General features: G+C 42.9%; 1 protein-coding gene across 1 annotated transcript; it reads right to left on the bottom strand.

Moving 5' to 3' along the window:
• Positions 1–2158: 2158 nt before the first annotated feature.
• Klhl41 (kelch-like 41) lies at positions 2159–16278 on the bottom strand. Its single transcript, NM_001081087.1, has 6 exons — positions 15092–16278; positions 11883–12040; positions 11668–11775; positions 8133–8318; positions 6568–6714; positions 2159–2910 (listed from the first exon to the last, which is right to left on the bottom strand). Exons 1-6 carry the CDS (start codon positions 16199–16201, stop codon positions 2799–2801), a joined length of 1821 nt encoding a protein of 606 aa, NP_001074556.1. The 5' UTR covers positions 16202–16278; the 3' UTR covers positions 2159–2798.

Raw genomic sequence — 16278 nt, 5'->3', positions numbered from 1 at the left:
AGCGAGCAGGGACTGAGAAAGTGGGGCTGATGGGAGCGAATGGAGTTGAACGGAGTTGAGCAGAGGTCCTAAATTCAATTCCTAAAGACCAGATGAAGGCTCACAACTATCTGTACAGCTACAGTGTGTACTCATATACATTAAAATAAATAAATACATCTTTAAAAAATATTTTTAAAATCCTAAGTAGACCTGGCTGGTCTCAACCTGTGGCATTCCTCCTGTCTCTGCCTCCTAAATGCTGGGCGTATAGGCATGAGGTACGTGGTATCATGCCCAGGTAAGCACCCTTTTCATAAGTGAGTTAACCCCAACACTCTGGAGGTGAGATAGGAGACTTGCTGTGAGATGGAGGTCAATGTGAGCTCCAGGCCAGCCTAGGCAATAGTGTGAGACATTGTCTCAAAACACCAACCCTTCAAAAAAAGAAAAAGAAAAAGAAAAAAGAAAAAGGAAAAGAAAAAAGAAAGAAAAAGGAAAAGAGGAAAAATTTATAATGTGAAAATTTTAAATTTTTCTATTTTTTTTTCATGCATGAAGATTTTATTTTTATTAATTCAAATCCATCTCTCATTCTCCTCTCTAACTCCTCCTGGGTCCTTTCTCCCTTCCCTATTGTTTGTGTCCCTCTCCTTCTCTCTATAAATGTTTGAATATGTAACCCAAGTGAGTCTGTGTAGCGTTGCTGCATGCATGTGGGTGGAGGGCTGTCCACTGTAGCATGGCCTGGGCCTGAAGAAAGCTCACTTGCTCTTCCTCAACTGCTGTGCTTCTAAACTAGGAGTGGGCCTTGTGGGTCCCATTATTCATTCTTGAGTGTTGGCTGGCTTGATCTTGTGTGGACAACTAGAGCTGTTCAGAGTTCATGAGTGCAAGTGCCTGTTGCCCCAGAAGACACTGTCTGGCTCTTACAGTCTGTCCCCTCATCTGGGATGTTCTCTGAATCTTGGGTGAGAGGGTGTGACACAAATACATTCCTTTCACCAAGACAGGGGTCTGTGGGAAGAGCAAGGTGGGAGGTGGGCTGGTGTTGGGACAGTCCTGAGTTTGTTCAGATGTGTTGGAACCCTTTCCCAGCACCTAGGAAGTCCACTCAGTGAGTTTGCAGATGATGGGGAGGTCCCACTCCAGAAAGAAATGTGGAACTCGTCATGGGTATTTAATATCATGTGACTACATGGTATCACTTAAGGTGCAATTGGAGAAGAGTGTGAATGGAGGGGAGATGTGGGACTGTCCGCTCAAGCACTCTGGCATTAAGAAGCAGGAGGAAGCCGGGCGTGGTGGTGCATGCCTTTAATCCCAGCACTGGGAAGGCAGAGGCAGGTGGATTTCTGAGTTCGAGGCCAGCCTGGTCTACAGAGTGAGTTCCAGGACAGCCAGGGCTACACAGAGAAACCCTGTCTCGAAAAACCAAAGAAAAAAAGAAAAAAAAAAAGGAAAAAAAAGAAGCAGGAGGAAGAGCCAACAAAGGAGGCCAGTGATGATCCATCCGTACACAGATGGATGGCAGGATCCAAATGATCCTTAGTTCATGGCTTGCATGGTTAAATCTGATGGCCACGGTAGACTGAAGAGTCTATACACCGAAGAGAACTGGATGTAGAGTCTTACATCCCTCCATCTGGTGTTTTATTGTGTTACCCAATCTGGGCTCCAACTTGTGTGTTCCAGCTGTCCTCTTGGGAAAGCCCCTCATGAGCTGTGGCTTCAGACATCAGCTACCACACCTGGCAAGATCACTCCCCATTACAGCTGCTGTGCTTTAATGTGAAGACTACGGTTCATTGGGTTTTTAATGTAGGCCTTTTATATTTGTGGCCAGAGAGATGGATCAGCAGGTAAACATTCTTGCCTCAGAAGCTGGGAACTCAAGTTGAAATCTCTAGAACCCCTTCCCTGCCCTCCCCAAAATGGCATATGGCATGAGTGTTCCTACAGGAAGATGGGCAGCAGACAGGAATCCACAGGGAAGCCTGTAGGCAAACTATCCTGAACAGTGGAGAAGCAGCAAAGAGACCCTGACTCTAATAAGGTGGAACATGAAAGCGGATGCCAGATGTTGCCTTCCGACCTCGACATGTACGCTGTGGCCCATGCAAGCATTGCATGCATTTTGTATTGGACATAACTAATATGCTGGGGTCACAAGAAGAATGGGAGGAAGGACTGGAGACTCATTTATTATACTTCCTAAACAGCATTTCCAGTCATCTTCATTATAATGCACAAGATTCCTGTTGTAGCTCAAAGTGGGGAAAGGTTTCCGTTATTCAAACATTTCTTAAGAATGTAGACAGATGCATTTCATTTATAATAGACAACAAGTAGATGTACCTTAAGAATACAAAGGGTTAGTAAACAGCTCCGATGTAGAAAGCTCACTTCTTTGAGAAAGGTTTAACAAAATATATTGTTCAAGCCGGGCGTGGTGGCGCACGCCTTTAATCCCAGCACTCGGGAGGCAGAGGCAGGCGGATTTCTGAGTTCGAGGCCAGCCTGGTCTACAAAGTGAGCTCCAGGACAGCCAGGGCTATACAGAGAAACCCTGTCTCAAAAAACCAAAAAAAAAAAAAAAAAAAATATATTGTTCAACTGAATACTAAACTTCCTAGCAAATGGTTTTATACTTGGCACACTGAAAATCTCTGGGATTCGGTTACACTGTTTTACCCCAGAGAAACTGCGTGAATCCCTGTAACCCTATGTGAATCATTGTATAGGCTTAAAGAATGACAATAAATTAAAGCCTCTTGTCCCAACAAGCCACCTCTCAAACTGTGTCTTTGTCACCTCCTTTATAGTTTAGACAGTTTAAACAGATTTAAGCGCGTTGCTAGGCAACTAGCTCCCGAAGCGTAACGGATTTCCTTCAGCATCCCAGCCCATTCTTTTTTATCATCTTCATACCTGATGGAAGAAAAAACAAAAAAACAGTAAGCAACCTTTAGTGAGAGAGTTTTGTATGTTGTGTGTGTGTGTGTGTGTGTGTGTGTGTGTGTGTGTGTGTGTTCAGTATAAAAATGGGATCTTCTGGAAAAAAAAAAAAAAGTCCTACCGCTTCCTACCCAGACAAAGTGCCTGCCTGGTAAATAGCTCTTGAATTCTTTTCAAAGTACGCACACAGTGAATGAGCGTAGACCTGGACTGGGGCTATTGTATTGGAATTGGGCTGTCCAGAGATGGACAGCTGAGCAGTTCATCACCCACGCTGGGATTAGTGAAGATTGCTGGGGAAGCAGACTCTTAGGGAGAATTCAGAAAAGCAGGACTCAGCCTAGATGGCAGTTTCGATAGTTCTATCTACTAGTGCCTCGTGAGGCAACTGACTCTAAAATGCTCCCCTTTCCCTCTGTTCTTTGAGGACAGCTCTTAGACTATGCCCTTGTGGCTCATTGAGAACCAACCCGTCTTCATATTTGAATTCTCAAGGCTACAAAATTTCCATCGCCTTAATATGTGTGCTATTTCAGGGACCTGGGCTGTACATAATGAGTTGGAGGCCAGCCTGGGATATTGGATGAGATCCTGTCTCAAAATACAATGGGAATTTATTTTGCATATCACAATAGAAGGGTTGACAGGTTTAGAGTATGGTCTAACTCAGAAAGTACTGCAATACAACTGGAGGATTATCACTTTAGATAGTACCCAAAGTTAGAAAACAACAGAATCATACAAATTAACAGTCCCATTGCTAAGCAAGACAGGGATGGGTGCCCCACCCCAAACCCTAATCTAGTGCTTTCCAAGCTCTTCTGCACATGTAAAAGCATTTGGGGGAATCTGTCAAGTTTCCAAAGACCAGCCCATATCCCAACCCAGCTAAACCCATCAGCAGGAGTGGGAGAGGGGCTCTGGTGGCTCTGAAGGCTCTATAGTGATCCCACTGTGCTGACAAGTTTGGGAACACAAACTCAGTGAGTCCCAGGCCGGGAATTCCCGTGGAGGTTCTCGTAGCCACGGTAAGAGGCCCGTTCAGCAGCACTTTTGACTTTTCCTTAGTGCTAACTGCTTCCTCTTGCTGGGGCAGCACAGACTGCATCAGGACCTCGTGGCTCATGTGAAGTTCGGTTAGTTGTTGGCACGGTTTCTCCCCATCAGTGTTTCTCAAACTCATCTGCACATTGGATCGCTTGAGGTTTTAGGAAATGGTGCTGCTCGAGTCTCATCTCCAGAATCTGGGCATGATCAGTCTGTGTGTGAAGGCCTGGCTCTGGTGTATTTTAGAAGTGCCACAGAGGACTGCTGTGCAGTCAGGGTTGGGGTTCACTCCCTATTCACCCTTGCACCTGTTCTCCAAACCTCTAGTGGTTCCATTATTCATTCTATTTCTGTTAAGTCTGCTATTTCTGTATCTCAACCTCTTGCTGATTCTAGCCTCCATGGTCCTTGTAAATCTCCAGGGTTTTTATTATTATTATTATTATTATTATTATTATTATTATTATTTGTTTGTTTGTTTTGTTTTTAACTTTTTTTTGAGGGAATGAGAGATTGCAATGAACTGTGTTTTATAGCCACTTTTCCCTCAACACAACTAGTTACTACAACATAAGGATTTTTTTAAAGCTTATATGTGTACGTGTGTGTATGTACATGTATGTATTGTATATGTGTGTGTATGTGTGTATACATGGGATTGAATTATAGAGCACCAGGTGTCCTGCAGCTCAACAGCAGGGAATAAAGTACCTGCTAGTTTGGGTCCAGAACGAATAATATCCACTCTTTGGTCTTAGGTGCCCTGCCGTCAGTGATTGGACATAAAGTATGCAATGAATCAAGTAGGAATCTTGTTAAAATGCCACCTCTGATTCAGGGGCGGTGAGGAGGGGTCTGGGATACTGCATCTCCAAGCAGCTCTAAGGGATGCTAATGCTGTAGATGTTCTATAAGCTGTACTCTGGGGAGCAGGGCATCAGCCTGTCTGATGCTCGAAGACCTCCAGCCTTGTCAGTGGGGCTGGTCTTGAAGCTGATGGGGGAGCATGGGGGTGGCTGCTTCTAGGAGAGTATGCAGCATCAGCTCGCTTCAGCTCTCCTTAGGCACCCAAGAGTCCCCTCCTGTAAGTCAGATGTCAAGCACAGTGCCTGGGCTAGCAGCAAAAGCCATCCGTTCTAAGTATCCTGAAGGGACCTGTCAATCACCAGATGCCCTGCACAAGACTGTGGTCTCCAAATGGAACCTATGCTCCTGTGACCTCTAGGACACGTCTTGGTTTCCATTTGATATTTGCTGTATCTGACACTATGGTAAAAGTGTTCCCTGCCCTTTAAAAAGCATTCTTCGACTAAAATAGTTCAGTTGACTAACCACTGCGGACTTGGAAGAATTGCCCCGCAGCTGTCAGGGTGGTAAAATGGATAGCCACTTTCACTTCTTTTTATTTATTTGTTTTTGAGACAGGGTTTCTCTGTATAGCCCTGGCTGTCCTGGAACTCACTTTGTAGACCAGGTTGGTCTCAAACCCAGAAATCTGCCTGCCTCTGCCTCCCGAGTGCTGGGATTAAAGGCGTGCGCCACCACTGCCTGGCTTCACTTCTTTTTAAGAAAGCATTCACAGCCAGTCCTGGTGGTGCACGCCTTTAATCCCAGCACTCCACTCAGGAGGCAGAGGTTCATGGACCTCTTGAGTTTGAGACCAAACTGGTCTAAAAAAAAAGGGGAAAAAAAAAACTGGAAAAAAAAAGCATTTACTAATGAAACCATCAAACAATTTGAAGAATAAATTATACTTAATGAGCTCATATAAAGTTCAAAAGGCTAAATATTTCTTCGGTGCTGTGGGGTTTTAAAAAATTAATTAAAAAAATGTGCATTGGTGGTGTTTGCCTGCATGTATGTCTGTGTGAGGATGTTATAGCCCCTGGAGCTGGAGTTACAGACTGTTATGAGCTGCCAGGTAGGTGCTCCAGGACCTCTGGAAGAACAACCAGGGCTCTTAGCCACTGAGCCATCTCTCCACCCCCCAAGTGCTGTGTTTTCTTAGGAAAGGAACTGAAGGAAAATAAAGCCCTCTGCCCTACTGGGTGGCTGGAGTATTACACGCTTAAAGCTAGAACTGGGCAGGAAAGCTCAACTCTCCTAACTCATTTTACAATGGAAGAAACCTGTCTAGGGCTGGAGCGGTGGCTTAGCAGTCAAGACCACTGACGGGTCCCGGGTTTGATCCCCAGCATCCACATGTGTGACTCACAGATGTCTGTAACTCCAGCTCTCTCCAGCGCCCTCTTCTGGCCTCCTGGCATCGGACAGGCATGTGGTATACAGACATACATGCAGGCAAAACACCCATATACATAAAATAACATTTTTTTTAAAAAAAAATTAAAATAACAACAAAAAAGAAACCAGTCTGGATGACTTCTTTCTTTAGTCTCACAGCTAATCACAAATACTTGGTCAGAAAGTTGCATATTCGAAAGTTCAGTTAAACTTGAAGTGTATAGCTTACCACTGAGACGTATCGTGCGTGATGGGAAAATCTGGCTTATTTACTTCAGTATTGCTTATCGGTGATCTGATTTAATACTGGTTTAAAGAACTGAGCAGAGGACAACTTACTTCCATATGTCATTGACTTCAGTGGGTGCAAACTCTTTAGATTCCAGCTGGATCATCGCAAAGCCACCGATGGCGTACAGGGCTCCCGCCAGGCTCACCAGGCTGATAGAACTTCTTTCTTGGGGAAATTCCGTCATCACTTCCCACCTACGTATTTTATTGAAAAATGCAGTCAACATGAAATGTACAGAAATACACCATTTTGATGTAATTTTGTTATTTTTAAAGGTTGTGTGTGTGTGTGTGTGTACACATGTGTATAAAACTAGAAACACGGAGGGTTTATAGCTTTGTGAGCAGGTTTGCACTTCTTTATTTTAGACAGGGTTTCACTGCGAGGCTCTGGCTGTCCTGGAACTCAGAGATCTGTCTGCCTCTGCCTCCCTGCAGCTGCCAGTCAAAGTCATGCCCCACCCACAGAGTCCAGTAGATTTAAGCTTTTTTTTTTTTTTTTTAAATACTGGAGCATTTACCCTTACTATCCAGTCTTCAAGAACATCATTTTTAGCCGGGTGTGATGGCACACACCTTTAATCCCAGCACTGGGGAAGGCAGAGGCAGGTGGATTTCTGAGTTTGAGGCCAGCCTGGTCTACAGAGTGAGTTCCAGGACAGCCAGGGCTACACAGAGAAATCCTGTCTTGAAAAACAAAACAAAACAAAACAAAACAAAACAAAACAAAACATCATTTTTAGTGATCATTTAAATCTAGTTTCGTAAAAATGCCTTGTGATTTGCAGATATCAAATTATTTTGTAATCATATACATTTGGTATCTGTAATATGTAATAATGCTACTCTAATTTTTCATTGCTAATGTAACGAATATGCTATTGTATATATACTATAGGTATAATGTATAAACTACAATACATATGTGAATGTATAAAGCATATGTACTCATCTAGGCGTGTAAGCTCAAAAATTTAGAAGGATTAATTTTGTACAAAAATATTAGTCAAGTATCTTTTCACATTAATTCAATAAAAACAAAAGTAAAAAAAAAAGAAATGTATAAAGCATCCATAGTTTATGAGTGCTAGTTGTTAACAGGTGGAAATCTTTTAAGGTTTTTTTTTTTTTTTTTGAGGCAGTATTTCTCTATGTGGACCAGGCTAGCCATGAACTCAGAGATCCACCTGCTTCTGCCTCTCAAGTGCTGGGATTAAAGGTGTGCACCACCATGCCTGGAAAAAAAAAACAAAAAACAAAAACAAAAACAAAAAAACCAGCAACAACAACAACAACAAAAAAACCCTTCTAATTCTTAAACTACCTGTTCCTAAGACATGCATATCCATCTAAGTTTACACAGTGTTTCAGAGGTAATAATGCCTTTGCTAAGTGGCTAGAGTGACACAATTAGTGCTGTGCTGGGCAGACAGTGTGTCAACATTAACTCATGAGTCGCACATTCCTAATGACAAGGAATGGGGAGTGGGAACTACCTCCCCTCTAAGCTCAGGTTCTCTGGCTTCCCCTCCCGGAGCCTGAGAGAGCATAGTTGCTACCCAGATGCAACAACTAAATGTACAGGACTCATACGCTGCAGCAGAGCAACTCACTTATTGGTTTTGAGGTCAAAGGCTTCAACTGAAGCTGAAAGACCATCTTCAGTGACACCTCCTGCGATCACAATCTTGCCTTTATGGATTGCCACGCCAAACATGGAACGAGGGGTTTTCATCGGAGCCAGATCTTTCCAGTCTCCTTTCTTGGGGTTGTAGATAAATACCCTATTTGTACACTTTCTGTGAACATAAAAAGAAAACAAATCTTCCTTTTAGAACCATGTTTTTATGTGTGAAAGCTGCTTTAATAATTTAGTTCTGTTTGTGACGGAGAACATAGTACTTTATCTAAAATGACCTGGAATTGTTTGGGGCCAGGGATGTAGCTTCGTGGCAGAGTGCTAACAAAGCACGTGTGAGCCTCTATGCTCCAACATGAAAAAAAAGGTTTTCCCAGTGAGTCCATCCCTGTCTACATAAACTCCAATATTAACAGACCATTGCACCCATTTTTTCATAAGTAATCATGTAGGCTGATTAATGATGAAAACACTTTTACATGCTAAATGCCAGCAGAAACACGTAGACTCATCAAATTAGTCTCAGGATGGACCCTAGGGATTCTTAAAAGTTTTCCATAACTGATCAGTAGTCCCAAATCCAATAGTTATCAGTTTGGTAATGCAAACAAACAAAAACTCTTTTGTGAGAATAGTTTTCTTTTTTCTTTTTTTCTTTTTTTTCTTTTTCTTTTTTTTCAAGACAGGGTTTCTCTGTGTAGTCCTGGCTGTCCTGGAACTCACTCTATAGACCAGGCTGGCCTTGAACTCAGAAATCCGCCTGTCTCTGCCTCTAGTTTTTTTCTTAATATGAAAAAAATCGGGCTGGAGAGATAGCTCAGTGGTTAAGAGCACTGACTACTCTTCCAAAGGACCTGGGTTCAATTCCCAGCACCACATGGTGGCTCACCACCATCTGCAATGTGATCTGATGCTGTAGTCATATACCTAAAATAAATAAATAAGTCTTTTTTTTTTAAACAAAGGAAGGAAAAGGATCATACATAAACATTTCCTTTAAGACTTGGCTATGGCAAGGAAGGTCTTGAGAGCAAAATAGAAAATCATATTCATTAGGGCACTTTATTATGCCCCCTCTGCCCCACCCCCATATTTGGGATTGGACTTTCATAGTCTAGAAAGTGGTATTGAGTTACACCCCCACCAGGCTCAGCCCCCTACTTTTAGCTAATGATTTATTCCAAAATTCGTTCTTCCTCCCTTCCTTTTTCTTTCCTTTTTTCCTTCTTTCTCTGTCTCTCTGTCTCTGTCTCTCTGTCTCTCTCCTTCCTTTCTTATTTTTTTTATTATGTATACAGTGTCCTATCTGCATGTATACCTGCAGGCCAGAAGAGGGCACCAGATCTCATTGTAGATGGTTATGAGCCACCATGTGGTTACTGGGGATTGAACTCGGGACCTCTGGAAGAGCAGCCAGTGCTCTTAACCTCTGAGCCATCTCTCCAGGCCTATTTCAAAGTTCTTGACTTGAACATTTGCTAGGCAATGCTGTCTAGGAACTAAGATTCTCAAGATTAATATATTATTTCTGGCAGACATGAATGCTTATGGATGTATTGATTTTCTGGTTACTAATGGTATCTGAAGGAAACAATTTAAATCATTTTGGCAGAATTTCAATGTTTTCAAAGTCATAATGCACTTAACAGATATTGTTTATTCCATTTACTCAGAGAAAGAGCCAAATTAAGAGTGCATTAACTATGTCCATTCTTAAGTATTCATTTGATGGAAAAAGCAAAGATTAAGGAAGGGATGTCATTTCTGGATATAACATCTTTGAATATGGAGAGAGAGAATAAAACGACTCATTGCTTACTCAGTTACATTTTCTGTGGATTTTTTTTTTATCATTTTCATTGAATAAAATTAATTAGTTCCAGAAAAAAAGAATTTTTTACTTGACAAAGAAGTTTGTATTTGACTTTCTTCCTGCTACACCTGTATTCTTTTGTTGTTTTTGTTTTGAGATGGGGTCTCGCTATGTTATCTAGGTGGTCTGGAAATCCTGGGATCAGCTGAGTCTCTGGCGTCAGCCTGGGACTGCGGCTGCATGCTACTGTGCCCAACTGGACCCTTACAATCATAATTTCATTCCCCTTTCATGGTTGGACAGCTCTATTAATAATTAGCCATCAATAACCAAATAAGGCAGCTTCCTCTCGGATGAGAGACTCCACACTGTAAATGAAAGGTGACCATTTGACTCGGTGACCTCAGGAGCACTCCCTGGGATGTAAGATCTGTCCTAACCTCAGATGGCTTAGAACTGTGGATCTCAGTCTTCCTAATGTAGTTCCTCATGTGGTGTTGAACCCACAACCAAAAAATCATTTTTGTTCTTAATTCTTAACTGTGCTTTTACTACTGTGATGAATCATGGTGAAATGTCTGTGTTTTCCAACGGTCTTAGGTTGATTGTGGTGACCCATAGATTGAGAACCACTGGCCTAGAAGCCGGGATGGGTTCCTACATGAGATGTACCTTCGTTTTCTCTCAAGGAACTAACTAGAAGTAGTGAAATGGAGACCTGCGAGGGCATGAGTCACCAACATGTCGCTGGAGACAAGACTGCACTCCTCCAATGACTGTGCTTCTCAGTCTCCAACCGATATAAATTCCCTTTGCACATAAAGTACAAATCCACATTGTTTTCTGTGTGCTGCTTTACTGATGTATCTACTTCGATGCCATGTTAAAGAATACAGTGGAAATGTGTATCCACTGGTGCCTTCCCCTGCGGCCTGGTGACTTGAGTTCAGTCCCTGGATCCCGCATGGTGGGAGGAGCTCAGCTGTGTAGTCTTCTGACATCCGCGTGTGTGCTTCGGGCAGCGTGCCCCATCCACGTTATATGATAACAAAGTGGAAAATGTAAATGTCAATTTGCTTATGGTTCAGTGAGTAAGAAAGCCTACTGGTCTCTGTAGTAAAATAAAAAGCAGTTAAATAAAAGGCTGACTGTGCTCCTAGGTGCTGTTCTTCCACTATCTAGATGTGTATCGTTGAGGTATTGTGCTCAGATGGCAGTGTCTTATAATCCTCTCTATTTGATCTAGTGACTTGAAAAATCTAATTTTCTTTTTAATAATAATTACAATGTCCTCTCATAATTTTTCAAAATTGTATTTGCAGTTTTTATCTGCAAAGTATGATGTTAGAGACCCAAGTCCCATTTCAATATGTAGGAAGGAGAAGAAGAAGAGGAGGAGGGAGAGGAGGAGGAGGGAGAAGAAGAAGAAGAAGAAGAAGGAGGAGGAGGAGGAGGAGGAGGAGGAGGAGGAGGAGGAGGGGAAGGGGAAGGGGAAGGGGGAGGGGAAGGGGAAGGGGAAGGGGAAGGAGAAGGAGAAGGAAAAGGAGAAGAATGAGGAGAAGGAGAAGAATGAGGAGGGAGAGGAGGGAGAGGAGGAGAAGGAAAGGAGGAGGAGGAGGAAGAGGAAGAGGAAGAGGAAGAAACCCTTGCCATAGTCACTTGACTGTAAATCAAAAGGACACTCTTGGGCACTTACTTGTCATCTGTCTTTCCGCCTAGACAGTATATCATCCCATTGTGTGAAATCACATTATGGCCATAAACTTTAATAGGAAGATTTTTCACTTCACTCCACTTTGCAGCCCTAAAATTAAATGATAACAGAATTCATGTTCCAGCTGGTGAAAATACGGATTTGTTGTAGGCATGCTTGTGGAACAGAAATATTATGGAACCCTTATGTCAACTTACACAGGATCGTAGCATAGCACGGAATCCAGTGAGGCCTCTGTTTGAAGGTCTTTGCCGGCCACCACATAGATTTTGTCATCTACTTCTCCCAGGCCAAAGAGACACCTGGCTGATGGGAGAGGCGGAAGTCCGACCCACTCAGATGTTACGTTATCAAGCTGGGAAAAAAATGAGTTGTGGAAATAGGTAGAAAAATATTACTAAGAAGTTCTCAATGTTTCATGTTTTGTTTAAAATTTACAGAGATGAATGAAGATCTTTTACAGCTATAATCCTAAAGTATTATGTTTTAGCTCAGAATTACTAAAGAAAACAAGGCAATCTACTTGGCTTATAAAAATAAAATAAACAAAAGCAAATACAAAACTCCCAAAATGACATCAAGGGAGAGCAGAGGATAAAATAGAATTGTTAGAAGTGGGCAGTTTCTCGTTCAGTTCTTCTCTGAAGTTGCCTCATTCCGTTTTCAGAGGAGGAATCTTAATACTTTTGGGACACTGGGGAAAGACAGGGTGTCTATGCAGGGGTCACAGTATGTGAATGACCCCTGCATGCTATATTTAACGCACTCCCAAAGCCAGCACCCGGGACAGCTGGACTTGTCGCTCAGCCCACAGGCTACTGAGAGGGTGGGCAGTGTCACTTTTCCATGCTTGAAACATGTCTAGGTTCCCTATGTTTTGTTGTTTTGGGTTTAGGAAAATACTCATTTTAATACCTGTGTTTTGGCTGGAGTCATTTTAAATATTGTCTTTTTGGCTTGTGCTGAGAAGCAGCCTGGCTTGCAGCCAGCTCTAAGATGGACCTGCCAGTGCTCTGACTAGGGATTCATTTTGGCACTTACTTTCTAAAGTCTTAACATACTCCTTTTTGCATTTTAGGGCAACTCTGCCAAGGAACCTCTTTCTGAGAGGTGTAGCTAAGTGGTTGCACGCCATTTCCAGGTGAAGAGAAATGCACTCATCTCAAAACCAGTACAGCCAGGAAGAGGAGAGGCCAGTGGTGAGGTGGAGGGGCTTCTCTGGAAGCCTTTCTGTGTCTGGTCTAGTAGTGCCAGTTAAAGTTCCGAGACCAAAGGACACACCAAGACATGGGGTTAATCCCCTTGGGCACAGGGTTAGCTTAGTTTCAGCATCTAGATTGTGACTGTAATGTTTTCATTCTTGGAAAAGAATCTGCGGTCAAGTAAGAATCATGGGGCTGAGACTATGTAGTTCAGTGGGGCTGAGATCACATGTGCAAACCCCTGGGTTTGATTCCTAGCACAGCCGTGGAGTGAGAGAGTACTGGGTAATAAAGTAGAACTAACAATAAACGTTTATGGAAGTCTGACTCTGAAAAGTTCTGTGCAAAATAGACAAGGAATCTCATTTGGCTTCACGGCTAGGTACACTTGACCAACTTCACATGGCGTTTTAGGTGGGTTTCAATACCATGCCGTCTAATAAGTCTATAGGCATTTTGTTGCTTGAGACGGGGTGACATCATGCAGCTTTGGTACTTTCATTTTTAACGGAGCAACAGCTATCTCAATCCAAACCCGAGGGCCCAGTTCCCAGACAGACTGTGTAGTGCCCACCTTTGTATCTTATCCTTGAAGCATTTTCTATACCAGATGACCGTAGGTGGCTAGCCAGCGCCTTTAGCGGATCAGCTCTCAAGCTATTTAACCCTTCAAGATCCCACTCCGTTAAAATTAGGGTTTATCCCTAGAATATTCAAAGTGTGGTCTGGTTACTGCGGTCTGAAACTTGATGAATCTGTGACTTCCATGGAGGAGGGGAAAAATCAATCTTAATAAGGCCCCAGATTCCCACAGTTTATTTGCAGCACAGGCCAAATGTCAGTTCACTCTGAACTTAATACATCTCACAGTGCAGCCAAGCAGAAGAATACAAAGCCTGAAATTCTCACACAAAGCCCTCTCTCGTCATTTCAATTCAGGCATCTTGATCTTCATCGGTGGCTCCTGCTTCATCAGGTAATTCCACTTGAAAATTGAGACACAATGAAGGGAGGCTGAGGGCTTCAAAACAGAGCGCGGGCTCTGGGTGTGTTTTTGAAGTGTGTGTGTGTGTGTGTGTGTGTGTGTGTGTAGAATTACTGTGCTGTAACTGTTCCTTGGGTCTATGATTATATTATCTCTCTGACCTGTCTGTCTGTCTGACCTGTCTGTCTGTCTGTGCCTGACTACCTCTCCATCTGGTTTGATAGTTTTCACTTCCCAGATATGTTTACAATCTTTTCCATTGGCCTTGCCCTTTCTAAAGTTAATCTGAATTTGAAATTAGGGCTTGGGGAAATGTCTGGGTCACATTCAAATACGTTTGCGAGTGCCTTTTACTGGAGCTTCGAAGATTAAGAAACATGATCAGTGTATATTATTTTGACTATGTTTCTCTAACAGAGCAACTTGGTGAAAGGCAGTATTTGTGAACGCACGGTATGTTGTGTATTTTGAGAGCATTCAGTGACTGTTCACACTTGCTTATCTCTGGCCTTCCCAACTTAAGTGCCTGAAAACCCCAGGCCACAATTAGCTACGATCTAAACAAACTCTTACTGATCGAATCACAAGCTGCAAAGTATTGATTGGCAATATTGAAGGTGCAGGTTAAGTCAAAAGGTGGCATTTGGGGACACTTATTTTTTTTTATGATCCAAGGGGTACAAATTCCACCAGAGTCCTTTCTTTTCCAATAAACTCTTTTATATAGTAACAATAAATAAGAAATGAAATGTTTCTTCCCCCACCTCCAATTAAAAGGAAGGAGAAAAGCAGGCTAAGTCCCACTCCCTTGCAGTGTGTATGGCATTCGGGGTGTAGACAAATAACTTTGCTTAGGAAAATATCCTAACCTATTTATCAGGTGATAGTGTTAAAGATTATAAAGTCAGTCTTTACCAAAGCCCTGAGTTTTGATGGATTATAGCTACCATCAGCTACCTATACACTATTAGGGAGAAAGGGTGGGAAGAAAACCTTGAGTAATGAGTTAGTAGTACAAGGACTTCCTTCACCACACCCTTTTATTAAATATTATGTCTATTTCTGCCAACACTCTTAAGTTTCACAGTGTAAGAGGGCACAGTGGGCTATCCATGTGAACAGTATGTAAACACCCCCCCCCCCCACACACACACACACACTCAGATAACTCACAAATTAGCTAATGGTAGTGACCCTCACTCCACCTATGCTTCCTTACCTGGAAAAAGTACGATTGCAGGGGTTGATCCTTATTTTCTTCGTCCACATACAGTCCCCCGACCACGTAGACCTGATTCTGTTGGGTAACAAGACTGGAATGGTTTCTGGGGATCTGCTCTGCCAGGGCAGTAAGGTAGCACTCATTTTCCATGGGGTCATACGCTACTGCAGCCGTGTCATTGACCAAGAGGATGAGATCTTTAACAAACATTCCATGCCTGGGGATATCGTTCAGGTAACCGGGAAGTAAGTCTTCATCACCAACATCGCCGTTCACCTCGCCCGCCCCTGCCTTCTCTGCATTTTTGCTGGGTTCCGGAAGTTTGCCTGCAAAAGCGTCTTTTAGAACTTTGATTTTTTTCTGGACTTCTGGGTTGCTTTTAATTATGTCATCTTTCTCGACATGATCTTTGAAATATTTCTCTGCCATAAGGCGAAAACGAATACAGTCAAACACCTCACTAAGATTTTTTGCCCTGTTTTCTTTGTCTGTCCGCACCCATTTCATCACGGCCTCAAATACTACTTCCTCCTTTTCTACGTTGAGGCTGTCGTTTGAAATGACGGAGATCAGTTCTTGTGGGGACAGTTGCATGAAATCTTCTTCCTTACAAATCTGCACAAAGCGATCAGACACAAACTCCCGGGCAGAAATGGCAAGTCTCGGGCAGTCGAGAAGCAGCCCCAATCTTAGGATGGCCAGACAGTTACCGGGAGCCAGTCTTTTCTGAAGGTAAGACACACAGACGGTGAACACCGACGGAATCTGGAAGCGGCTGGACAGGGCGAAGATGTCTTGCACATTCCCATCATTGAGATCGATACTGGCAGAGTACAGATATTTGATGATTAAATCAAGTATAGCAGGATCCACGTTGTCTAGGGCTACCTCCTTTTTTTTCTCCTCCTCAATTTCAGATAAAAAATACTCACGGAAGTAAGGGCTACAAGCCGATAGTATCAGTCTGTGGCAAGGAAAACTTTTGTCACCTGCTTTTAGGGTGCAATCGATGAACTTTTTCTCTTCCAGGAGATCTTTTAGACCATCCTGAAGAAGGGTGGATTGGTAAAGCCGGAGTTCCTCTGCAAGCTCCCGCTGGGAATCCATTCTGTGAGGAACCTGGGTAAGGAGGGGGACACTGAGGGTCTTCGCTCCTGGTTGCACACAGGTCTAGCTGTAAAAAG

This window comes from Mus musculus, chromosome 2 (assembly GCF_000001635.26).
Source record: "Mus musculus strain C57BL/6J chromosome 2, GRCm38.p6 C57BL/6J".
In the NCBI taxonomy this organism is placed as follows: Eukaryota; Metazoa; Chordata; class Mammalia; order Rodentia; family Muridae; genus Mus; species Mus musculus.
The sequence above is the reverse complement of the archived record's forward strand: the minus strand, read 5'-3'. Positions and strand labels throughout refer to the sequence as shown.